The following is a 26,800-nucleotide window of genomic DNA, read 5'->3' as shown; positions in this document are numbered from 1 at the left end:
GTTAGGCTCTTTACGACAAAAAGATTTACAGTGGTGGCTCAGCTTTTTTAAAGAATTGCGTGATTCTTGACGATATGATAAACTCGACCCAGTCCACTCTGTTAATCTGAAGTTTTGCTTCATGGATCTAATTCAAACACACCTTGATCGAATTGCTCAAAACTGGAATACTCACGCTATTAGACCCCAAAAGAATAACGAGCTCAATATGGAAAACCTGACGTAATGTTCTATTTACCCGAACTATTTGATAGTCTAGATTTCAGTACAAAAGTTGATATACAAGACGTAATTTGTTGTCAACGGATGTATTCAATTTCGAAGAACAGAAATAAAGACTTTAAAGAATTGGCTAAACTCTTGAAACCGGATTTACAAATGGCACATGACGCTGAAACGGCATTGCTTTATTGTTTTTCGAGCTCAAAAAATTGGTATGGTTAACAGTCAACCTGCGTCTAAAACGTCAATGCAACACGACTAAACAGCTGTAAATATATAAATAGCTACTACAAATGTATGTAATTATGTCTCCACAACACTGTCAAACTGGGTAGAAATAGTTCGTCACCGCTTTGTTCTTTCTACATGGATGAAGGATTTTGAAATAATTTAGCACAAATGTTCACCATCATAAGATGTGTCCCAGTATAAGACACATTTCCGCACTGAAGGTCAAAGTCACACTTAGAGGTTAAACGTCCACTTCTATATGAATGAGTGGGTTTTGAAATAACTTGGCACAAATGTCCACCATCACGAGACGACGTGTCGCTATATACAGCCGCAACCCTGAGTTGAAGGTCAAGGTCACTTGGACAGATTATAACTAATCTGTTATATATTCTTTCTTATTTAAGCCAAAGCCTTGATGTTTTGACAAAATTTCATTTGGACAAAAGCAGCCTTCGTCTGAAATGTCAACATTTGGTGTTGACCCATACTTGACATTGACCTTTATTATTAAAGGTTAGAGATGTGTCTGCATACCGGGTACATCTTCTTACGATGGTGAACGTTTGTGCCAAATTATTTCAAAATCCATCCATCTAATGTACATAGATGATACTACTGAACCTATTCCGGTAACTACCGCTATATCACACTCAGTGGTGCCGCAGTTATCTGCACCGAGCGGTCTGCCATCCAGTGGAGAAACCGGTACTCCTACAAGGCTAGGAAGATAAACAGAGACAGCCTTTTTCTGTGGAACATTAATAGACTATCCTCATTGATAATCGACAGTGGTTTCTTTTCTTTTTTGATCAATTATGATATCATTCTTATGTTGATACATACAACTTTTGTTAATGTCCGCACCTCAAATTCAATAAAATGGCTAAACGTCATAGTAGTAGCGTACTTATATATACACGTGTACATGTATTCGCAATAAATATTTCAATCATGACAATAATGAGCTTGGTGTTTTGGATTAATCACAAGACACTCAAAACTGGAACAGTCAAAGACATTTGTGTTTTGCATATAAAAATACGAGAATTGCAGATATGGCTTATTCCGAGGGATCACTTTGTTTCGAGATTTTTATTACCATGGCGTGCCCACGTGTGCTGTTGTAAGATTGTTGATGTAATCTATTAAAAAATATATACATGTAATTGGAAATTCATCAATCAATGTGTCCGACCAAATTTGACAGACAAGTCCCAATCCAAACAACATATATCATTTCTAGTTTACCTTACAACATGACGATGACTTTAGGTCAACTGACAAGTTTAATTATAAATCAAGGGGGTCGAACGTATAGCGGTGCGATACTCCTTTAAGCGAGGTGATTTCATGCGATACGTCCTAATGGCGGATTTACCCGTGTAAACACACGTCAGAGTGAGTGTTTTTTATTAAGTATTTCATAAATTTTCGATTACAATTGCGTATTATGTATTGAGGATGAGGATGTGAAGGTAGGACCGACACAAATTTCATTAAAATTACAGAGGCCTAAATTCATAATTAAAAAAGTTATTGAAGGTAAACTGACGGCAACTAATTTTGGGTCGGTTAATAAAATCGCTTAATGCAAGCTTATATTATTATAGTTAATTTCTTTTTCTTTTTTATGCTATAAGAGTAATCATAATTGAGTTGCATAGCAAGTACCTTTGTGCTCCGATATACATAGACGCTTACTGGTCAAAATATTTAAGTGTACGCTGGATTTTGGTGCGATAAAATAACTGTACGCTGTGAAAGGTTCGATATTTTTCATTATCACACCTGTTGAACATGTTTTCCTATGATTATACTAAGATATCTACCATATATGTGCCCGTGTCCGGAATTCTGAAATCGTCTTCTTTCTTTAGAGATTTATTTGAAATAAAAGTTTTGTATAACCATCTATATAAGTGTTTGAACTTAATTTGAATAATTGATAATAATTTTCCTGTGGTAATTAGGAGTTGGATAAAAGTAACCTTTACTCTAAGATCTTAGATAAAAAGTAGGAATTTGACCAAAATATGTAAGAATGAATTTAAGAAACCAATTTAGAAATCTTGTATAAATTAACTCACTTTCAAAGCAGAACATTTCATAAAAATAGCAGTTAATATGTGATATAAGGGTGTTTACTTCATGATGTTCTAAAATCTTTTGTACATGCTGCTGTCAAACTGATATTTTTCATATTATAAATATAATTGAACATTTCAAACAACCTATAAAATACAGTGAAAGTACATTGCGCTGCTGTTCTAGAGATAGAGACTGAGAACCAGGTGGTAAAAATCTTTAGGTGGTAAAATTCTTTTCTAAAATGTTGCTTAGAACAGGCTATTTTTGTAGTGCACATAATTGTGGCCTGTCAGGAAAAAACACAAAACTTCAATTTCAAACTTCAGTCAGACATTGGACACCAAACAGCTCAGTGTCTTTCTTAGGAACAGCTGATGCTCACATGTGCAAATACACAGTTGTAAATGTTGCAGAGCTATTAAAACATAACAACTTGATTAACAAACAAAACTACTATCAGATAGGTAAAGTAATGCTGACACATGTGCTAATAAACAAAAAGCTAATGAGTATATAATATTAGATTGAGTCACACTGGTTATGGAGTAGTATATAAATAACACATGGGTTTGTGGGTTACAGTTAAAATATCATATCAAGGAAAATACTGTTAGCCAAGGTGTTTGCCGAGGAAAACAGTATTTTTAGGAGGGTTGATATTTTTACTGTTGTGTGCTTGTGTGTTATTTATTTTATTTCCCGAACAGATGCTGTAATCTATAATACTTTTATTTACATAAAAAACACTTGCCCAGATTTTATACTGTTAAAAAGTACTATTGGCCTGTAACAGTATAAATCTCTTAGCCACATGGTACACTTGCTTTAACAGCAAGAGTAACTCCCAGTGGAAATGAATATTTACAACAAAAAGTGAGGGGTAATGCTATACATTAAATGTTGCAGAGAAAGCCTAGTTTTAAAAGTAAAACTACTGGCAGATAGTATGAATGCTTTCATAAGCAAATACACAAAACTGTTTGGTATACACTGGTTATGGAGTAGTATGGTTATACATGTATATTCAAAGCGTCAGAGCTTATGACAAACATCAGAATTACTGAATTACAATGATGTGCTTTGTATATAATATATAACATCAAATCAATAGAGGAAATCAAACCAGTATTTTTTAAAATTAATTTCAAGTTCTATATAAAAAAATACATGTAGTTCTCAAGGTATTGAATGAATATAAGAATGGATGGGAGCGTTTTGCGACCAGTGCATGTAATACAATAGTAGATCCATTTCTCATAAGTTGCTTTTTTAATTAAAGTTATTTTCTCTGACAACATAGATATGTTATTAATAATAGAAAAACATATTATTAAATGATAAAACCTTTACTGAATAAATGGAAGAAACAAAACGAATATTATCGTGACTATTGATTATTTGATAGAATTTCAAATTTCTGTGCAATAACTTATCTCATTTGAATGATTAACCTTTGTGAGAAAAGAATATTTAAATTAAGTGTATCATAGTATAATACATTAATTGACACTGTTATTTTAATTGACACTGTGATTTACATATGATTAACATACAAACTCAAAACTTAATATTTATCAATATTGAATAAGAATGTACTGTAATTAGGAAGTTGCTACAGAAAAACATACCAACATTTGTGCGTACAGTTGGTTTATCGGACCAAATATTAGGCGTACAGTAAGAAAACTGGAAATATTTTATATATTTTCGAATAGATATGGAAAACTACTCTTGTATATCGTTTTGTTTTTCAAAAATAAACATGTTGGGACTTAAACTAATCGAATATCTCGTTTTTAATCGACTGATACATTATTCGTTTGCATGTGCATATCAGGTTGACGGTTGAATTTGCAGCAACAAATACCTCAATAACTTCCTCAATTCTATAAGTTTTAGTATTTTATTTTGACAATCATGCACAATTATAAGTTCTGATCAGCATGCACAATGCTATTCTTCGAAAAATTACAATAGACAACAAATATTTGGAAAAAACATGCTCATACCCACTTTCGTTTTCGCTCCCGTCCGCCATTAGGGCGTATCGCATGAATTCACTTCGCTTAAAGGAGTATCGCACCGCTATACGTTCGACCCCCTGTAAATGTATGTCAAGAACAAAGTTTGCCCGTGCCTGCTACTGTTTCATTAGCAAAAGTACAAGTATCCGAGTCTCTTTAAATTGTTTTCAAACAGATAACATCAACAATATTCAAACAGCAGATGATGATGCGACATGGTAAGTAATGCCTGTCACACATATTTTTAAAGTAACAAAGTCAATGGTGAGTGTCACAGTACCGAACCAAAGTGTATATATATATATATATATATATATATATATATATATATATATATATATATATATATATATATATATATATATATATATATATATATATATATTCATATCTTCACTTACGGGCCCATATATAAGACCGAGTTGAGTGGCATTATTTCATGCAGTCAATTTTTATATACGCCACTATATAGGCCTATAATGTACATTTCCATACAACAGAACTAAGGGGTACTAAGTTATATATATAAACTATATATTTGATTTTACCATAGGTGAAAACATATTGACCAATAACATAAAACCCCATAATAAATATATACATTTGTGGGACATAGACATTAGAAAGTTTGAATGCTTAAGATCAAAGCACTTAGATTATATGACCATTTGAAGTCTTTGCACTTGTTGGTCATGGTTACCACAATGTGACCTTTTGACCATTAACAGAATAATGGATGTGGTATGTAGAACTCATGTAGGTGCATTTACATATAAAGTTTGAAGGTCCAATGTCAATGGGTCAATGTCACACTTAGAGGTCAAAGGTCACATTGTGGTGTAACGTTTCGTGTCTCGAATATAAGTCATTCACTGATGATTGGATTTTCATATAACCTTGCAAAAATGTTCACTTCTACCAGATGATTTGACACCACACAGATTCCTCGCTTCAAGGTCAATGTCACACTTAGAGGTCAAAGGTCACATTTTTGTAAAACATTTTGTTTAATGAGTAAATGATGATGGGATGTTCAAATAGTCTAGCCAAATTTCCAATATAAATAGAAATTGTGCTGCACGCCCAGGTCCCTCTTTCTATGGCAAAGGTCTCAGAGGCTAATTCATGAATTGTCAAATTGTGGTGCATTTTTGTGTCATGTTGGCACGGCATTATTGAAAGTAGTATGTCTCACATTGGCATGCAACTTCCTCAATGAGGTACATGCAAAGGTGTTTTTGGTTGCAAAGAAAAAGACCTCAAAGATTTCACTTTATTTCTGAAACTGATTGTTTCATTTTTTTAAACTATAGAAGGAACACAAAAACAAAGCAAGAGATGTTCGAAAATTATTGCCACATGACCACTTTCTGGAAAACCAATAAAGATATTATAAAGATTTGTTTTTGCACATTAAAGAATGATCTTTCTGTTGAAGACTACGTATTTTTTTCTTTCTTAAATCTTGCAGATAACCATTCGATTTTTTGCCCAGTATATAAACCATACCCACTACTGATATGTATTGCTGATATGCATCGTGCATTGATTTTCGCAACATTATATGGTTGTAAAGCAGGAAGATAAATGACTAGCAAATACAATAAAACTTTTTATAACATCTCATCCTCTAATAGTTTTCCAGAAAAAAGTCGAGTTACAACACTTTTCGAACTACCCTCGTTTTATTGGACCTTACAACGACCCATACAACTACACCTCCCTTCTTTCCAAAATAAGGACATATACCATTGTCTCTCCTCTTTACTAAGATTTTGCTGATATTTACTCTATTTCACTATCAACATAAAATCCAAAAAGTTATTTCAATTATTATTAAACTACATACGATAATCAAAACAATGACAAACAACAACGATAACAAATTGAATTACATAAGCTTATGTTACTACATGTAAAATAAATGTTGTTTTAAATAAGTTGTATGCAGTGTGTACGTTTGAAGAAAAAAACTACACACCCAAAGCTTAGTTACATGAATATCTATAAATTGTGCATGCACCTTGTGAAGAAATCTAGTAGTTTACATAAATCTGAATCTGTTTAGCAATAGTTAACTAAAGGTTACACTCTCATAGGTACTTTATAGGAAAGATGATCAGACGCACTGTCACAACATTTAAATTAAACAAACGCAATCTATAACAAATCGAGAAAAGTACTTAAAATGTAGATTATATTAAAATTAACTGATACAATTCAATGAACAAAAATATTCTATGTAAAAACTCGTGTCTGCCATATTTCATTCAAAAACGCGCCGAATTATCATGTTCAACAGACAAGTCAAAAGTCACAAGTCACAAGTCATAAGTCACAAGTCACAAGTCAAAAGTCATAAGACACAAGTTAAAAGGGCAGGTTTATGCTTCCATAGTTGAAGGAATTTTTTCCTATAACAGATGTGTCTTCTTTTCAGTCCTTTTCAGGAACTTTCTGACCAGAGCATTTAATCTTTGCAACTAGGACATTTGGGAAGGAAGTGTTTGTAATATATGCTACCTATAGCAACATATTTCAAATCATGACTGCTTTTAATATTTAAAAAACCGTTCTTGACATAACATTAATCATTAATAAAATTTAAAAATATGTTTGTACCCTCCTTCTTTTTTATTACCCTCCTGGGTGTCTCACGGATGGTTCTGTAAGGCTTGGTGTTGTTTGGGACTGCGTTTCGTGAATGGTGCTCTAATTTGATTATTTGTTTTATTCACTTAATAATTTTTGTATGAAACGGCAATGTCCATTTTCATAATTATGATCACCATATGTAAGTAAATTTAAATCGGGTTAAGGCATTTCAACAATGTGCATATATTCAAAGGCCGGCAGTTTTGTTTAGTTTTGGTTGTTTTTGTTTTTGCTTCAAACCAAGTTTAAGCGTGTTCTGTAATGAAAATTAAGCAAGCAAATAGACCTGGATCCTCCAAAATTACAGCAGATGCTTGGGGACCAGATCCAATCCCATCCTTGTTCCGTTCTCATTTTTTGGACATATTTTTGTCTTACATAAATGCCATCAAGATTACCTTTAATGTTTATGTTAATAGAAATAGAACCATACAGAAGTAACAAAACATGCTAAGTGAATTATGCCATACAGAAACAAGTCATGTCAACCGAGGCGTTTGCCAAGCATCTCTCAGCAATTTATGAATCTATTTCAATCATAACATAGAGAAAAAAGGAATATCCTAAAACGGCAAAAATTTAAATTGTTAAAGTCTCGCTGTGGCTGAGTTCTTTCCGCGTTATGTTAAAAAAGTAAAAGAAAATTCCCATTTACCATCAAGACTTGTTAGTATATATAAAATAGAGACATACAGAATCCCTAAAGAAGGCCCAACACTGCAAAATTGAAAATGTTGCAGGCTTGATTTGATCTCATCCAACCGCAATTTTCACCCAAAACAAGCGATGTCAACCGAGACGTTTTCCGAGTTACCTGCTTAGGGTGATCTGTGGAATATTAGATTAGATTATATTTTATTCAAAATCAAGGCATATGATATGCATAGGGGTATAAAAAGGTCAGCATCATTTGATAAATAACAATTTTTAAAAAATCGATTCAACACTAAAGGATTTGAAAACAAAGGTCATGTTAAATGAACGCATCTACAAGCATCAAGCCATACAGAACCACCTGAGAAATACCTAGGAGAGCACCGAAAAAAAAACATTAGGTATTTAATTAAAACATACTTGATAGTGAACAAATGTCCACGTCCTGTAGCGTTCATCAGTTAAATCTCATGTTATCTTTGACCCGCACATGAATCAACGTGTTTTGTTCAAGTGTTTTCGATTTGAACATTTCCCTGAAAGGAATGTTTATAGTAACTACTTTCGGTACAATCTCGAGTGATATCCGATAAAAGCGGGTTTACGGCAGTTATTTTCAAATATACGTGTATGCATTTTTGATACCTATTTTTACGTTTCGGAAATAGATTCAATTGAAGGATTAATAGTTTTGAATCTATTACAGTACGATACTGTGTTAAGAAAGCGATGCTCAAGTAACTTTGTTTCACAATTTCGTAAGAAACGGGCTGTATTTGCTCAAGCACAGTACGTTTTCTGCAAACGAACAAAACAATGAGTGAGCTAACAAACTTTAGAAGTGGCTTGAACTGACAACGTAGTTAGCATAACTCGTCAATATCATTTTAAAAATGAGGGAACCATATCTTAGCAATGAAACATAGATTTTGATACTCTCTCTAGAAATAATCAAGCTTTCTCAAAACAGATGTTTTCTTTATATACGATAGGTAAAGTATATGTGCAAATGTGAACAAGAAAGAGCTACTTTCACGGCCCAAAGCCTCCGTAACATGCGAATAAAAAGCGATAAGTAAGCCCATACAAGTACAAATCAAGAACTGCTTCTTCAACATTCGACGAGCCACTATAATGTGTCGGACGGGTAATTGGTTTTTGCAACCCTGTCTTAATAAGACAAAGCCAAACTCAATTGTCACAGGTCACCTAAACCGGTTAAATGACGTTAGCCAAATAACGCTAAATATATAAAAGATAACCGCAAAACACAAAGTGTTGAAACAAAAGGTTGATCAAATTACTGCTGCGGTAGTGTAATCTTTTTTTGTTAAGAAGAGATAATTATGCCAAAATGATTTTTCACACATTCACGACCTGGCCCTTAAATGCTGTGTAATCGAATTTAATTCGATTACTTTTCTCGGTTTTTCTACGTTACATATCAACAATTTGAAACTAGTAGAAAGAAGTTATTTTCCTTCTTTGTTTTACAAAATGTTCATGATCGAAAATTTTATGTTTAACAATATAAGAAAAGCAAACAAACACTTTAAAAATATACAACAACTTAAACATTATAGGAAATAACCATGACACAATAACAGATGAAATAATTGTGAAAAAGTCTTACTAGATAAAACACATGTAATTCGTGATATTGATCACGAAAACGACGTTGTCAAAATAAACACAATTGTGTCACTGCCTAAATAGTTTTTGGAATGTTTAGCAGCAGTATATCTACTTACTTTGAATAATATTGCTCTATATAAAAATCAGCAATATCATTTGATATTATGATTCTGCATCACTTAAATTTTCAAGTGTTATCAATCTACGTCCTTCATCAGCAGGATTTCCACTTCAAAAGGGGATAGATAAAGGTAAGTAGATTAAAAATAATTTTACGAAAATATCATTGGGTCCTTGTATTGATTTTGTCAATTCACCGCTATCCTATACCATGATAAAGCTGTAGGTGTGCCCTGTGAGTAGTGTTACGCCTAGACTTTCGTGGACATTGCACACACTTGTTGATCTTTAGACTCATATTGTAACATCACTGGAGTGAGAAATGTGAGGTCCGATTAACGGACTGTTGATAATCAAGATACCTGGAAATGTTTTATCTGTCTCTTTATACATTAAATAGACGCCATTTCTGTGTGCAAAAATATACACATTTCAATAGAAGTCAAGAAACTATCAATCTTCAAATTGTTATTAATCCAAAATCATACGAGTTGATTTCAGGATCACATCAAAATTAAAACCTTAAATGTTGCAAAACATATGTTGTTCGTAAAAAACAACAACAACAACATACAAACAAACACATTATTCACATTACTAAGAATAAAAAACAAAAATGTTGCTCAGTTAATTCTAAAAGAGATGTTCTGCAATTTTCTGATATAAAGTTTGGCATTATTTACTAAACTAACATTACTCTGGTATTATACAATACATTGAACTGTTTCTTAAGTCATTGATGACTTTGGGAATTTCTAGGGTCCTTGCTTAAAATGAAAAAGATTTTTTAAAAAATTGATTACTTTCTTTGGTGATTTAAAGGATGATGTCTTTCCTTTTATATTTATTACAATTATATTGTGATTCATACTGATGATTGATTTATTAAAAGCCTATATATCATAACATGTCGTTGTCATGGTCGTGTAAGTTTTATAAAATGGTGTCAGATAAAGGTAACTGTTCATTCTGTATCATACAAATAATACCTTTATCATTCAATAACATAACACATCCGCGTAAAAGATAAAAGCTTAATTTCGAAGAAATGAGGTCGGTTTACATCTTAATTAAAGTAGTCCGATTAGCCTGAGCATGAAATTTTGCTCAGTTGAGGTCTGGACAGTGTTAAAGAAGGTTTATCTATAAAAATTATCAGTAATTCATAATAATTTATTTTTTTCGAAATTGTTCAAAATGAACAGTTCAAATGCATTGCTGTTTGGTATTTTGATATTTCTTTTGACTGGTGAGTAATTTAATTATTGTATCATAATTTGGAGACCTTTTAGTTGAAAATGTGTCATAGTTAAATCGTATACATATACATGCAAAGTGCGTTAAATGGAGTTCAGTTAATAGTTACCCGCACTCCAGAGCATGCCCATTGATTGGCTCATTTTTGTAAACTTTTTTTTAGTTTACTTTTTGTGACGACAGAGAGGGATGGATAACGATAGGAATATTATTATTCAGCTTATTCATTGGTTTCGTTGTGTTTTTTTCTTGTTTTTTTTTTGGGGGGGGGGGGGGTTGGGGGGCACGGGAGTTCATGTTGTGACAACAGGGAACGTGTTTTTTTTTGCCTATGATACACCCCCTCGTACAAATCTTTCTATTACTTCTTTGTTTTTAATATGATTATTGTTTAAATACATATATAATTTTACATTACAGTTTATGCATCGTTAATCATGAAATAAAACAAAACAGTTCCTCATAGAATTATAGAGATATAATAGTAAAGGTTCAACTTGGAAGGAAGTCAGATTGTGTAACAAAACTTCTAGTAAATTATACTAAAAACTGTTGGTATTGCGCGTTTTATTTTATATCCCTTGCAAATACACGACGTTTAATTTTTGTAAGGTATGATATTTTATATTGTTTCAGTAATAACGATGTTTACAAATCTAAGTTTTCCGTGTACAATAAATATACAGTTGCATTAATTTCAATGCTTAAATGCTATACTTTTGACGAAGCATTTGTATATATGTAAGCGATTGATTAACAATGCAATTAGATTTATACTTATACACTTATTGTTTTACTTACCTAGAAGTTTTATCATTGTAGCCGCCGTTTTAATCAGTATTTTGCTTTTGTTCTTTTTTCTGTTAAATTTTAAAATATTAATCTTTAATTTTGTATGTTAATATTTTGTAATATTTTGTATGTAAAATACTGATAATACTGAGCTTTCTGCTCTGTTTGATTGAGCCTATTCTTGGACGGTACTGACAAGTACAAGTAACCGTCCGCATACTTTTGCACCGGCTTACGCAGAATTCAACATTTGAAACAAATGCAAATGTTTTCATACGGTGGTTATCATGAAGCTTTTAATTCATACGTAAGTGCCTGCCATGAATAAAAAAGTATAAGTTCAGTTTCTGTCCATTACAAAGTCAATCCCAAATTTTATAATAGAAACGCTTTCAAAAAGAATATTTGAGCATGTCATTTCGCTGTCATTTCTTTACATTGCTAATATTCCTGAATTGAAAAAATATTTTGAACTCATTGAAAATACCCAGTGACGTCAACACCAGGTTAACGATGACCATGTATATTTTTTATAATATTTATTCTTTATGTTTCAGTAATAAGCGTACAGTCTTTAAAATGTTACCAGTGTGTGGGCTGCAATGACCCATTCAATGAAAAAGATAGCGCCGTCTCAATAGAAACGTGTGCGGGATCATGTTTTAAGGGCACATTTAAAGGTGGTAAGTGATATAAAGATAAACAATCCATGTCGTTGGAAACAGACACATTGCACCCAATCCCAGGCAGGTCTCAGTCAGGTAACCAAGACCTTTGACTTTCAACAAATTAATTTAATGCATGGTTACTATAAATAGAGTGTTACAAGAATACAAACACAAATACTTTTTAATATTCCCAGGGTGTTTATATCAACTAGAACTCGAGTCGGATGTGTCACCTTGTGAACAATATAGTTTAGGGGAGTGGCCAGGACAAAAATGAAATATGAAAATTACCAATAACTCAAAAAGTAACAAGTGCAAAGCAGCAGTTTCTGTACCTTGCACTTCTTACTAATAAGATCTATCATCCTATGAAGTTTCAAGTCTATAGCTTTTATAATTTATGAGAAGTGGCCTGGACAAAAATAAAGTATGCAAATTTACAAAGGGTAATTATTTTAAAATTAGAATTGCAGAGTACCGGTTCTTGTACACTGCACTATTTTTTAATGAGATCTATCATCCTATGAAGTTTAAAGACCATAGCTTTTATACTTTAGGAGAAATGGCCTGGACAAAAATAAAGTACGCCAATTAATAAAGGGTAATAACTCAAAAATAGAAGTGCAGAGTACCGGTTCTTGTACACTGCACTTTTTCTTAATGAGATCTATCATCCTATGAAGTTTAAAGACCATAGCTTTTATACTTAAGAAGGAATGGCCTGGACAAAAATAAAGTATGAAAATTAACAAAGGGCAATAACTCAAAAAATAAGAAATGCAGAGTACTGGTTCATGTGCATTGCACTTTGGGTCATTATAAAAAGCATGCATACAACGTTTGAAGTCAATCTGACTTATAATGACTGACTTATGCTCTGGAGAAGCTTAGGGGGACGCCGACGCCGCCAACAAAACTAAACCCTATATGTCGCCTTTTTCAAGGCGACACAAAACAACATCAATGAAGACATAACCAGACATAATTATCAATGTATTTTCTTGACATTCAAGTACAACCGTTAACTTTCTGTCATCATTTCGTTTCTGTGTTCCAGACAAGTTTTCCTTAAGTGCAACAAAGTAAGCTTATTTATTTCAAAACTATTAATCTTAAATCTAATGTGACCTTGTCCTTTAAGCTACAAATTTTTCTCACACATCATAAATTGTTTTCAAGTACCATATGCAACGACCATGTTTCTTCATATGACACCAGTACTGGTTGATTCCAGGAGGCAGACTCGAAAGTGATTAATATAAGTTGCAAGAACTTGTTTCGCAATCGAGCTTAAATAAATATGTTTAAACCAACATTATTACAAAATCTGCCACTTAATGGCAAAACAGATATGGATTGGACCTTAATCTTGCACATGTCACATTGCCCCAATATGCTTAACAGCCTACACAAAGATCAACTAAGACACACTCAGAACTGAAAACTATGAAAATGACAAGTTCAAAATGTTGCTGCAATGCAGCAATTGAGAAGCTCCGCGCAAAAAATGCGCTCATTACAGATACCTTCCTATATCATTCCTACGCACAGGTCATGTTCTATTCAGATTAAGTGCTATTGTACATCATTCCGGATGTTTTGTAAATCATTTTTTGCATAATGATATCGTATGCACTTTCCATGAGAGAGGGACCAGATATTAATTTTTTTAAAATATGCTTTCAAATTTGATAAAAGACTATTCAAGAATGCTACAGACAAATTTTGGTTATCATCCATCAATTAGTTCTGTAGAAATAGACGTCATGTTCAGAGAAGTAGACGATTGTTGACGCATGACGACGGACGCCGGAGCATCTCACTATAATACTAATAGCCTACCCTGAACCTTCGATTCTCGTGAGCTAGAAATCTTTATGTAAGCCAGAACAAAAACTTGCATGGACTTTACTTTTCAAAATGTCCTTTGCACGTTTTGCGGCAAATGTGTATCATCATATTACAAGAAAAATATTGATGAAAAACATCAAAGGCGTCCAAGCAAGAATTGCAGTAAATGACGATGAACTATTAGAGTTTTCAATGGTTAATTGGATTTTACCAGAATTGTATATCATGACTGAATGTGAGGACAAAAGACATTATTTATCATGAACTTTGTCAGGTTTGCTAGAGATAAGAATATTTAAAAATGTATTTTCTTTGGAACATACAAAACAGTAGTAAAATGAACAAAGTCATTATTTTATAAAACCGATTGCCTTCAAACAAAATAAAATCAACTTCTTACAGAAAAATTTCGAGAAATCATGGTTAACATCAATTCATAATCATACATTCCAAACACAATCTCATTTCATGTATATGTTGTAAGTGAAGCATAATAATTAAATAATGATAAATATAAATTAAATTTCTTTTGTTAATAGAATATTATAATATTAATATGTATTTGCCAATGTGAATCAAACATGCTCATTTGTTATATTTTGGCTTAGTTAATTTCATTTCTTTCTAAGGTGAGATAAAAGGGGCATTTTCTTTTTTCATCCGCATTTTTTTTATATCTATATCCTTGTTAGACTTTATTTTATCATTTTACAGCTGCGGTCAGAGCTTGTTCATCATACAATGAAGGCGACCAGTGTAAAGAATTGGCTACCGATGCTTATTCATGTTGGTGTACATCAGATTTGTGTAACAGTGCGTCTGGATTCAGCGTCTCATTTCCTGTCATATCAGCTCTTATCATGTTTCTATGGGTGTTCTAAACGAACAGGCGATTTATATACAAAATAATATGCTGTAGTACTGTTTAAGTTATTGTATCCTGTAACAGGTGTGTCTTCTTTTCTGTCCTTTTCAGGTATTTTCTGAGCAGAGCATTTAATCTTTTATGTTATCACTAGGACATTCGGAAAGAAAGTGTTTGTAATATATGTCCTATAGCAACATATCTCAAAGCATGACTGCTTTTAATGTCGAAACAAATCGTTTATGACATAATACATGTAATATAAATCATTAATAAAACTTAAATTGTGTTTGTACCCCCCTTGTTTATTATCCTCCTGGGTGTCTCGCTGATGGTTCTGTAAGGCTTGGTGTTGTTTGGGACTGCGTTTCGTGAATGTTGCTCTCATTTGATTATTTTTTATTCACTTAATCATTTTTGTATGAAACGGCAATGCCCATTTTCATAATTATGATCACCATATGTAAGTAAATTTAAATCGGGTTAAGGCATAGCAACAATGAGCATATATTAAAAGGCCGGCAGTTTTGTTTAGCTTTGGTTGTTTTTGTATTTGCTTCAAACCAAGTTTAAGCGTGTTCTGTAATGAAAATTAAGCAAGCAAATAGACCTGGATCCTCCAAAATAACAGCAGATGCTTGGGGACCAGATCCAATCCCATCCTTGTTCCGTTCTCATTTTGGACATATTTTGTCTTACATAAATGCCATCAAGATTACCTTTAATGTTATGTTAATAGAAATAGAACCATACAGAAGTAACAAAACATGCTAAGTGAATTATGCCATACAGAAACAAGTCATGTCAACCGAGGCGTTTGCCAAGCATCTCTCAGCAATTTTCAACTTATGAATCTATTTCAATCATAACATAGAGAAAAGGGAATATCCTAAAACGGCAAAAATTGAAATTGTTTTAGTCTCGCTGCGGCTGAGTTCTTTCCGCGTTATGTTAAAAAAGTAAAAGAAAATTCCCATTTACCATCAAGACTTGTTAGTGTATATAAAATAGAGATATACAGAATCCCTAAAGAAGGCCCAACACTGCAAAATTGAAAATGTTGCAGGCTTGGTTTGATCTCATCCAACCGCAATTTTCACCCAAAACAAGCGATGTCAACCGAGGCGTTTTCCGAGTTACCTGCTTAGGGTGCTTTGTGGAATATTAGATTAGATTATATTTTATTCAAAATCAAGGCATATAATATGCATAGGGGTATAAAAAGGTCAGCATCATTTGATAAATAAAACTTTTTAAAAAATCGATTCAACACTTATTCAAAAATTGATGTACAAAACATTTTCAAATAGAATTATATAAAGAAGAAGAACATTTTTACTATCACAAACAAGTATTTGATTTATCTGTACTTTGGATATAATTTGTCTTACATAAATACCATCTAGATTTTTATTCATGGTATGTTACCCTACAAAAGTAACAAAAAGAGAAAATCATGCCATACAGGAGAATAAATTATTTGAAATAATAATTTTGCAGAATAATGCTAGTTTTTATAAAATTAACATGATTAAGTGGTCAGAGCTTTTCATTAAAAATTGAAGATGATTTGAGAATTTTGAAACAATAAACTTCTCGCGAATAAAATTTTAAAAAAAGATACATTCAAACAAGTAATGAAATTCATCCCCAAGAGATTGTTGCGGGCATAAATGGCATGTTCTTTCAATATATAAATGTCAACCTTTTATATTGGTAATAAATGGTACATAGTTCTGAACTTAACAAAGTATTTTTCAAAAATTGAAAGGTAATATATCTTAATATTCCTCAAAACAAAAATCTTTCTTATACACGCAATAAATCGAACATTTAGAATATTAATTCATGGTACGTTTTCAATTCTGTAAGAACTGGTCTTTTAATCTGTTTCTTTTTCTCACAATAGCTTTACAATTATTTAAATTACAAATACATTGACTATCAAAATATAGACTAATAAACCTAGCTCATCAAGAGTGTTTTTAACAAATGAGATCCAAGGAGTGATCATAGCATTATTGACATGTAAAGAGAGAACTGTATTATACAATGTTTTACATATTTTATCTTACTTTAAGTTACTAACTTATTCCAGTAAAACAATATTCTTGTTTAAACCTGCAGTTCTAATATATAGGGCAAAGACCTGTTCCACCAGATAGACATTTTCTGATTAAGTAAGAGTTTACAAAAACGTAATTGCAGTAGTTCAAGATTTTGTAAATTTTCTATACCTCAAACCTCACAATTATATAATACGTACTTAAGTATTACAGCCATACACCTGTAATGGAAAAAAAACCAAGAGCCAGTTGAACCGGGTGATGACCCCCGAACAGGTTTTGGAGTGGCGGTGTTGTTTGTAGTTTTCATTCCGGATCAGGACAGTAAGCCACATTAAATTCACTAGAGCATAGTTCAACCACCGCATTGTTCCTGGGCGGGCTGTCAAGCAGTCTACCAGTACTAGTTACCTTCACTTTCAAAAGGAACTGAAACTTCTGTACATACCTGAGCAGAGGCACAGTATGAATGATCGTAGAAAAAGATTTCATGATCAATTGCAATGAAAGTGACCTGCACCGTCCGGGAATCAAACCCGGGTCGCCCGATTCACAATCCAACGCTCTACCTTTGGAGCTTACCGGACGGTTACAGGTTTGGGACACAAAGAAACTAGTTGTTATTGATTCTCATGGTGAAAATATGAATAAAGGCAATAAATCTAGACAAGGCAGGCTTACCGTTTTTATGCATTCATTTCTACTTAATGATACAAAGTTTCTTGATGATAACTCTTGTAGTTTCAGAGTTATTTCCTGGACAAAGTTTTAAGTGTATAAATGAACAAAGGGCAATATCTCCAAAATTAGGCAAGGCAAAATTACGGTTCGTTGGCATTGCATTGTTACTCAATGAGATATTTCTACCCACAAAGTTTCCTGTTGATACCTCTTGTAGTTTCAGAGTTCTGTCTCGGACAAGAAAAGCGGCATACGGATGGACGGACGTTCTTACCAGAGCTACATTATGGGGTTTTCTTTTGTTATTTCTTTTGTTCTTTTTAACCCCACAATGCAAAAAATAACCCCACAAGAGAAACGAAATGAATGCGGCAAAGACATCTACTGTTATGAGAACAATAGACCAAACCCCATAATGTAGCTCTGGTTTGTACAGACATCTGGACGGACGGACAAAGCGTCGACTATATGCTCTCCCGTCGGGGAGCATAAAATGTAATAAAATTTCAAGTAAACGGTAAATACTGGTCTATTTTTAGTGCCACAAATAACTACAAATATCGAAATCAGTTTCCCTCTTTGTGTGATCTACGATCCAAGATTCAATACGTTTAAGATCACAGGTACTAGAAAAAACAGGATGATAAAATAAAATAGTATTACGAATATACCGTCGGTGGAAAAGCGAACACTATCAGTTATGAACATTTTAAAGTGTCAGTTCTATTTCTTTAAGTATATAATGTTTTGTGAAGAGAGATTTAGAAATATTAGTTGGGGGTTTTTTTTGGTTTTTTTTTTCATTTTACGCCTTTTTCCAACAGTATTTCAGTCATATAGGCGGGTAGTTTCCTAACCATCGTTCCTGGAGAGTTACACCAGTACTAGACTACCTTCTTCCGCGCTAAACTAACAAAGCATCTCCCGTGGATCGATTAGTAAGACGGTAGTTTTTCTGTTCTCTTCTGGAGGTGTTCTGCTTTAAACAAATGTAATTGAACAGATATGGGCAAATACAAGCCTTTTTAATAGCGGAAAGCATAGCTCTTGTAGACTAAACAAGTTTTGGCATATTTTTTCCAAATTTATCACATAAATTAAAGTAAGTATATATAATTAAACCTAAGTATATGAAACCATCTACTGTTTCCAAGTGTTTACCATAATGATTGTATTAAAGGCTTATGTGAACTAAAACTACTATTTTCGTCTTATCTTCATTCACATTTAGATCACATAACATACAATAATCATACATGTTATTAGAACAATTTTGTAGATCTAACTTGCATTCAGCTAATGAAATGGAATCATACAGAAACAGGTATAGTGTTAAGTAAACATCAACGGTATCGTTACTTAGATAATTAACTGTTGCTCTAGATATAGTAGTCCATGTTTAAAGACAAAAATTGAACGCCGCCTTTCCTCGTTGATCTTCTTTATCATGTTTTAAATCGTTTAGGAATATAGAAACAATATCGTGACAATTTTTCACCTTGACGGACACCAGTATGACTACACCTTTTATTTACTTTAACACACGATTTTACCTTATCATACATATCATAGATTATTTCTAACCATTTACCGTCAATATCATGCAACAATAGTTTGTACTAGAGATGTGTTCGGTTTATTGAATCGTACGTTTTTATAGTAAAAAAGGCCAATAATGTTTATGATACTAAATTCAACATTTTCATTTATTTCTGAAATAAGTTTCGCAATACGAAGATTCTTCCGGGCTTACTACGAAGCACTAATGGAGCTGCAAGAATATATTTCTCTTCAGTGTAAAAAGCTACAATGCTCAAAAGGTACATTATTCGAAATAGTAAGAGTAGCTGGGTTTGTTCGAGCGATTTGATTACATTATAGTAAAATTCTATAATAGTACAATAATTTTAGAAACCTAAAATTCCTTTCCTATACCGTTTAATATATGCATGTACTTTTCTTCTCGTTCCTTAAAGACCACTGTTATCTTTAAAAAAAAACGGGTTGAAGTACATAAATGGATTCACAATGTTACTTGTCTTGGGGACAAAAATATGTTAAACTCACTAAAATAAAGCTGTTAAGCTCTATAGAAATCTATAGAAAGTTTACCCACCACTTCAAAAGTTTGATAACGCAATCTTATTCCTTTCAATTTTGAGAAGAGTTTGAAAATGTTTGACAACAAATAAAACATAACAACAATGGAACGACTCAAAAACATTGTTATTTGGTATGTTTATTTTTCTCGTGTCTGGTGAATACGTGCTATTCATTTTTCTACGATAATTATCCAATTTAGCGAATACTGTCTTATTGTTGAGTAATGATAAATATTTAACCGAAGGTGATAAATTGCTTTCATTTTTACTTTTCACTTTTTCTTCTAAAAATCAGTGAACAATTATATAACATTTCATAGAACATCCGTCCGTGTGACGTTTTAATGGGAACATTGCTGATTACGCTAAAACTATTTTAGTTATGAACTCCACTACTGAGATCCAAAAATATACTCAGAAATAAATTGAAAATGTTTTTTTTGCGTGTGCTGTTCTTAGCTTGATTTGAGCGATAAACGTTAAACGCTTTTCATTTTTAGGTAATTTTTTAGAATTAGAATAATTATTCTGGATAATTGAAGTGAGCGACTGGTTTGAAATTTTGCACACATTGTATTGGGTAAGACCTACACAAAATGAAAATTTAATCCCAAAAATTTATTTTTAACCCCGTCATATTAAAAAAAACTCCGTGGAGTTCCTTTAAAACATCAATCATTCAGATTCACAATATTTTATGAAAATTTTGAAAATGTTTTTAAAAGTAAATTATTGTGCAGTGAATGAAAAGAGTCATTTACACATTGAAAACAGGCACTTATAAGTATCGTAAATTACCAAGAAGACGTTAAAATGTGCTAAAAGTAGCCTTTACTGCATTAGTCAGTCGTGCAGTTGAAATATGTTGATTAGTCTCGCATGACTAATTGATTTATGGATATTGAAATTTTTTACTTTTCTTAAGATATTATTACATTTTTCTCAAGTTTGATTTTCTTAAAATTATTTTGCCCATCTGCCATATTTGATTAACATCTCATTAAGTAAAAATGCATACAAAATGCGATTCTTAAAATAATGTTTTTAGGTTATTCCATTGTGCATTTTTGTTTCCCTCGGCAATAACTCTTACATTTGAGCCGCGCCACGACAAAACCAACATAATTGGTTTGCGACCAGCAGTGATCCAGACCAGCCTGCGCATTCGCGCAGTCTGATCAGGATCCATGCTGTTAGCTATCAGTTTCTCTACTTGTAATAGGGTTTGTAGCGAACAGCATGGATCCTAATCAGTCCTACGCACAAGCCCAAGATTTCCAGTTTTCCCCAAAATTTCCTATCTCTGGCCAGTGATGAGCATTTAATTATAATTACACGGCTTGTCACTGTATTACTGATAGCAGCACCATTGAATGTTTTATGATCCTATCATGTTTCAAGAATGTATAGTTTAAGCTGGAAGACTAGAAAACATTTTAGATGTAACGAAAAACTAATATTTAACTTTTTAGTGTAAAGAAGACAAATACAAATTGGACAAGTAGAGATTTTGATGCTAAAGCATCAAGTCGCCGAATAGAAAATGACTGCATGTATTATCATAAATATAAAAAAAATCAGTTTAATTAATGGTTCAGGTATAAAGAAAAGAGGAACAATTTATGTTGAGTAACTGTTTATTCACAATAAAACATCATATATGAAGCAAACTTGCTTAGCAATATTGTTAAGGAACTGCTATGATTATTAAGCAAGTATTTCGTACGTTAGTTTACGTAACTTATTATGATTTATGCTAAAGATTTTATTGATAGTATAGATCTCGATATTAAATTAATTAATATGTGGTAAGTATAGGACGAAGTTGTGACCTAGTAGGCCAAATTCGAATCTTTGAAAATCCCTTTTGCAGTTTTCATAAAACTATTTTTTTGCGCTATCAAAAAAAATAAGCTATTTAGTTGAAATCAATATTCCTGTCGTTACATACGATATAGTTAACGTTTAATTGTCTTTCTGTTCGATAAAATATTAACAAAAAGATATTTTATTAGTCTTAATTTTTATGTGTTTTGGTAACCTGCGCGACGGAAATCGACGGAATATAACAAAGACGACGATTACCACTATTTATTTCAATAAATGTGCCTCTTTAGCATAAATCTATTTTGTGATGTTCAACCTAAACTAAACTATTGAACATTGACAGAAAGGGCAAAATTTAACCCTTTACCAAGATAAAATGAAAAGGTTTTGAAAATTTATTTAATTCTTTAATGTACTAATCCTTTCTAATGATATAAAATATGAAACTGATTAATGAAAAATAACTTTGTAATTATTTATACATTTGCATCTAATTAGCCCCCATACCGTTTTCCAACTAGTATGTCTTATCAGCAATCTGTTACTATTAATAGATTCTATAACACTAATATACAACGTGTAGTCACGTGATTCTTACAATAGAACAGGGAGAATCTGTTTATAATTAGATAAAATAATGAAATATAATAGGTGTCATAAGATATAAAACAACCAGATAATTTAAATGTGTCATTTTAAATATCATTCATGATTCATCAATCATAAAATAGCAACGCTTGACACTTAGAAAAAAGTAAAAGTATCCCTAAATTCAATGACTGGTCCATAGGGATACGTTATTAATTCATTTTATGAAAATTGTAATGTTGCTTTTTAGGATGTCAATATTTGTATATTTCATTTCATTTAGCAACGTTAATTTATTTTTGAATTTTTAAGATTCTGAAAAATAATTGTGGTCCTTAATTGTTCAGTAATTGATTTGCTTTTATTTTCAGATTTTAAGGCCTTCTCCTACCATAGATATAATATTAAACTGTTACAAATATAGTCGCCGGTTTCTACCGGCGACTAATTACAGTAAAAAAAGGTTTTTTATCACTTACAACTCACAATGAAAATGATTTTGTAAATTACTTTCATATTAAAGGCATATCATACCTTAGTGATTTACATTCTTTTTCTTTTTTTTCAGAAGGAGCAAAATAATGTTTAGTAATGATAATAATGGATTCAAAGCATTATTGAAGCTTATCATTCAATCTAGTAGGGAAAGAGATGAATGTGATTTTTTTTTTACAAGCAAAAAGTAAATAAAGTTTTTAAAGTAAAGTTCTAAGTTCAAAGAGGAAATATCTCTTGAAATAAGGATACTAGAGTTATAAACCATGTCATGCATGATGTGAGTAATGACAAAGGAAAATTATCTTAAGTCTAGAGTTGATGTCATTTATAATAACAAAGATAATTGTTTGAAATATATTAATTTTCAATAAATCCCTAATTCAAAAATGAAATGGAGATAATTCTAGAAATACAGGACTAATGAGTTATAAATCTAATCCCATATAGGTGTTGATAAAAACATTTTTATGCCACCGAAGGCAGGCATATTAAAATCGCACCGTCCCTCTGTCTGTCTGGACGTCCGTCTGTCTGTGCGTCCCCACTTCATTCCTGTCCGGACTATAACTTTGTCATGCATGGAATGATATTTAAATAACTAGGGATTAATGTCTACCACATCAAGACGATGTGTCGCGTCCAAGAATTACGTCCCTACCTCAGAGGTCAAGGTCACACTAACATTTTGAAGTTTCACTTTATCACAATAAAAGTTTATAGGTTCACACATTTGTTTCCGGAATGTAACTTTGTCATGCATGGAAGAATTTTTAAAATAACTTGGGATAAATGTCTTCCACATCAAGACGATGTGTTACGCGTCAATTTATCACGCCCCTACCTCAAAGGTCAAGGTCACACTACCATTTTTAAGTTCACTATATCAAAATTAGAGTTTATAGTTACACACATTCGTGTCCGGACTGTCATGCATCAAAGGATTACAAAATAACTAGGCATAAATGTCTTCCACATCAAGACGACATGTCGCGACTAAGACCCCTATCCCTACTTTCAAGGTTAAGGTCATACTTACAGTTTGAAGGTATTCATTCTTTCGATAATAAATAAGACTGAAATTTTTAAACTGTCATATTTACAGTAGAGGTCTTTAGTGTTAGACTAGTGGATATCAATTTGCTGTTATGGTATAATTAACAATACCTTTATTCCTTAAGTAATCAGAAAAGTAAATTGTTGAAAGATCAAAATCAGAAACCAAGTTAAAGAGTTTATTTTTTGTTATTGTGATAATTCTATATTATATTCGTAATTATGCTGTAAACAAATGGCCAAATTTTATGTACTAAGTCTGAAAGTCAGTATCGTGATATGTATCGCATCGCAACATAAGAATCGCAATATGCATCGCATTTTTTCAAAGTATGCAATATATATCGTGAATCGCATCGTTTAGAAAAACAAGTATCGTGATATGTATCGTTACAGAAAAAAATGGCAATGCACAGCCCTACCATTTACAAAAGAAAGGAGAAAAAAACATTGATAAATTTAGTGAGTGTATCTTCTATAGAAATTTGATCCTTCAAAGTTGGGGCCATTAGATAAGAATACAGAGGGCCAATAAATAATGACAAAACTCTCAACTCAGTGGACGTGTTAATGGGAGATATACAGTTAATAGTGATTTACTAGCTGATAAGCCCTTACTGAGATTCAGCAGGCTGGAAGGGTTTATGCGTAGGACTGTAATCAGACTGCGCGGATGCGCAGGCTGGTCTGGATCCATGCTGGTCGCAAACCCATTATGTTGGTTTTATCGTGACACGGCTCATTTTTACTTTATTCAAAGCTGCATGCCGGAAGATAAGCCAAAAAAATTCAAGAATAACAACCTTTGAGAGAAATGTACTAAGACTGTGCAGTATTCATCTACATGTACTGCGTGACTTACGCAGTGATGGCTATTTTTGCACATTCTGACCTATTCTTTATAAGTTTTTATGTGCTGTTTGCAGTATGTAATTCTTCTAATTCGTTGTTCACTTGAGAATATTTTATCTTTTATTAATACATTTTAAGAATTTTCATGAAAATAAGCTTGAATCTAAAGGCAGGTTGCTTTTAGCGAAGAACTTTAATTCGTTTTTTTTTTCTATAATTGAATACTGCAAACTTACCTCCCTTTGTTTTAGATTCTTCATTTGTACAAGAAATGGTTATGTAACTATAAAAATTAACTGTAATATTCCTAGGGTCTAAATATGGTCATGGGGGAGTCCGTGGCCGAGTGGTTACGGTCGTTGACTTCAAACCACTTGCCCCTCACCGCTGTGGGTTCGAATCCCTACAGGGACTTGGATTCTTTCATTAGAGGAAGCTATCCAGCTAGCTTACGGAACGTCGGTGGTTCCACTCAGGTGCCCGTTCGTGCCTGAAATAATGCACGGAAGGGCACCTGAGATCTTCCTGGAACGTCGCGATATGACCTATACTGTGGCGATGTAACGTAAAACCCAATAAAAACAAAACAAACTAAATATGGTCAATTGTACTTCACATTAATTTCGTTGAAAGAATTTTGGATAATGTAGCAGAGAAACAATATAACAAACATTTGTTTTATCTAATTTTAATTGTTTTTATTAAATGGATATTATATTACATGAATAACAAGATTAGAAATCAATGCGACTTTTGGAGAAAACATCGCACAACAATTTCTATTTACTCGCCTGCAAGTCTCTTTAGTTTAACAAGACTCGTTTATTTATATTTTGATGTTGAGCTTTAAGTGACATTATGCTCATATTTTCATTGTCAAGTTGAGCTGAATTGACTTAATATTTTAAAAGATTGACTCAATGAATGGATCCATGCTGGTCGCAAACCCATTATGTGGTTTTGTCGTGACACGGCTCAGTCATAATTCAAAAACATTTCAGCTAGGCTAGTGTTTCTAGGTGAGGATTATAAAGCGAACGGTCATGAACAGACGACCATGCCATATACCATACCAAAGGCCCTCATATAAAATTGAAAATGTTGTAAAATAAAATACTTTAAACTTCGATTTATATGGATACTGGCCGCTTTCTGTAAATACAGGGTAAAATCAGAGATCGAAAATTTCATTGTCCACTCGTAAGATTACGAGTAGAATTTAAAAGAACCCGATGCAGGATGAGTAGAAAAATGTTGCCTGGACATTGGATTTACAAACTACTCGTCCTGCAGGACGAGTGACTCTCTGAAAATATTTTATCGATGTCTGGGTTTCTGTTTCAGCCCTGGGAACATGGTCATGTTCCAAAGATAACAGTGAAATCGATGGTTCGTGGATTGAATGACAAAATCACAGACCATTAGGCCACCGCTATCGTGTGTTAAACATAAACATAAATGTTGTGTATTGGCTGAATTTTTAAGGAATAAGTCAAACAAGATACCAATGAAAATACGGAAAATATTTTCACTGCAGTGAAAATATTTTTTTACAGTGAAAATACGAAAAATGAAAAATACACATTTTATTTCATCAATATTTCTCAATATTTCATTTAGATGTATATAATAGGTAGTACTTATTCACATATAAATTATGTACAGAGAATTTTTTGTCTCGTTTCGATGTCTCGTCAATACAACAAATCATTTGTATGGCATTAATTTATAAATGGTTAAGGAAAGGAGTATAGAGAAAAAAGATAAATAACAAAGAAATATGAATAAACAATGATTAGAAAAATACCTATGAATTGTCCACTGCAAATATTATACAAATGTGAACTTTTTAGCTGGTGAATATTATACAAATATTGACTTTTTAGCTGGTGAATATGATGTGATATGTACTGGAAAAAAATAATATTGACTGAGACGAAAGCCAAGGTCAATGATTTTTTTCAGTACATATCACATCATGTTTACTATCTGGAAAGTACAAATCTGTTTTATTATATAATTTATAAATCGTTTCTATATAGGATATCAAATCTCCCATAAATCGGTG

At 32.5% G+C, this 26,800-nt stretch overlaps 1 protein-coding gene across 1 annotated transcript; it reads left to right on the top strand.

Moving 5' to 3' along the window:
• Window positions 1-10,723: 10,723 nt before the first annotated feature.
• LOC132745844 (uncharacterized) lies at window positions 10,724-15,354 on the top strand. The gene is made up of 3 exons (XM_060734838.1): window positions 10,724-10,881; window positions 12,239-12,364; window positions 14,915-15,354. The coding sequence occupies exons 1-3, from the start codon at window positions 10,830-10,832 to the stop codon at window positions 15,079-15,081; spliced, it is 345 nt and encodes a 114-aa protein (XP_060590821.1). The 5' UTR covers window positions 10,724-10,829; the 3' UTR covers window positions 15,082-15,354.
• The last annotated feature ends 11,446 nt before the right edge of the window (window positions 15,355-26,800 follow it).

Source organism: Ruditapes philippinarum, unplaced genomic scaffold (genome assembly GCF_026571515.1).
Source record: "Ruditapes philippinarum isolate M1 unplaced genomic scaffold, ASM2657151v2 ctg4144_1_1_1_1, whole genome shotgun sequence".
In the NCBI taxonomy this organism is placed as follows: Eukaryota; Metazoa; Mollusca; class Bivalvia; order Venerida; family Veneridae; genus Ruditapes; species Ruditapes philippinarum.
Note: the sequence above shows the minus strand (reverse complement) of the source record. Positions and strands in the feature narration are given on the sequence as shown.

What these genes read in the sequence shown, in the direction of transcription:
- LOC132745844 (XM_060734838.1), top strand. Translation starts at nt 10,830, where the DNA reads ATGAACAGTTCAAATGCATTGCTGTTTGGTATTTTGATATTTCTTTTG. An exon ending in TTTGATATTTCTTTTGACTG is followed by an intron (nt 10,882 to 12,238) that starts GTGAGTAATTTA and finishes TTTATGTTTCAG; the next exon opens with TAATAAGCGTACAGTCTTTA. An exon ending in TAAGGGCACATTTAAAGGTG is followed by an intron (nt 12,365 to 14,914) that starts GTAAGTGATATA and finishes ATCATTTTACAG; the next exon opens with CTGCGGTCAGAGCTTGTTCA.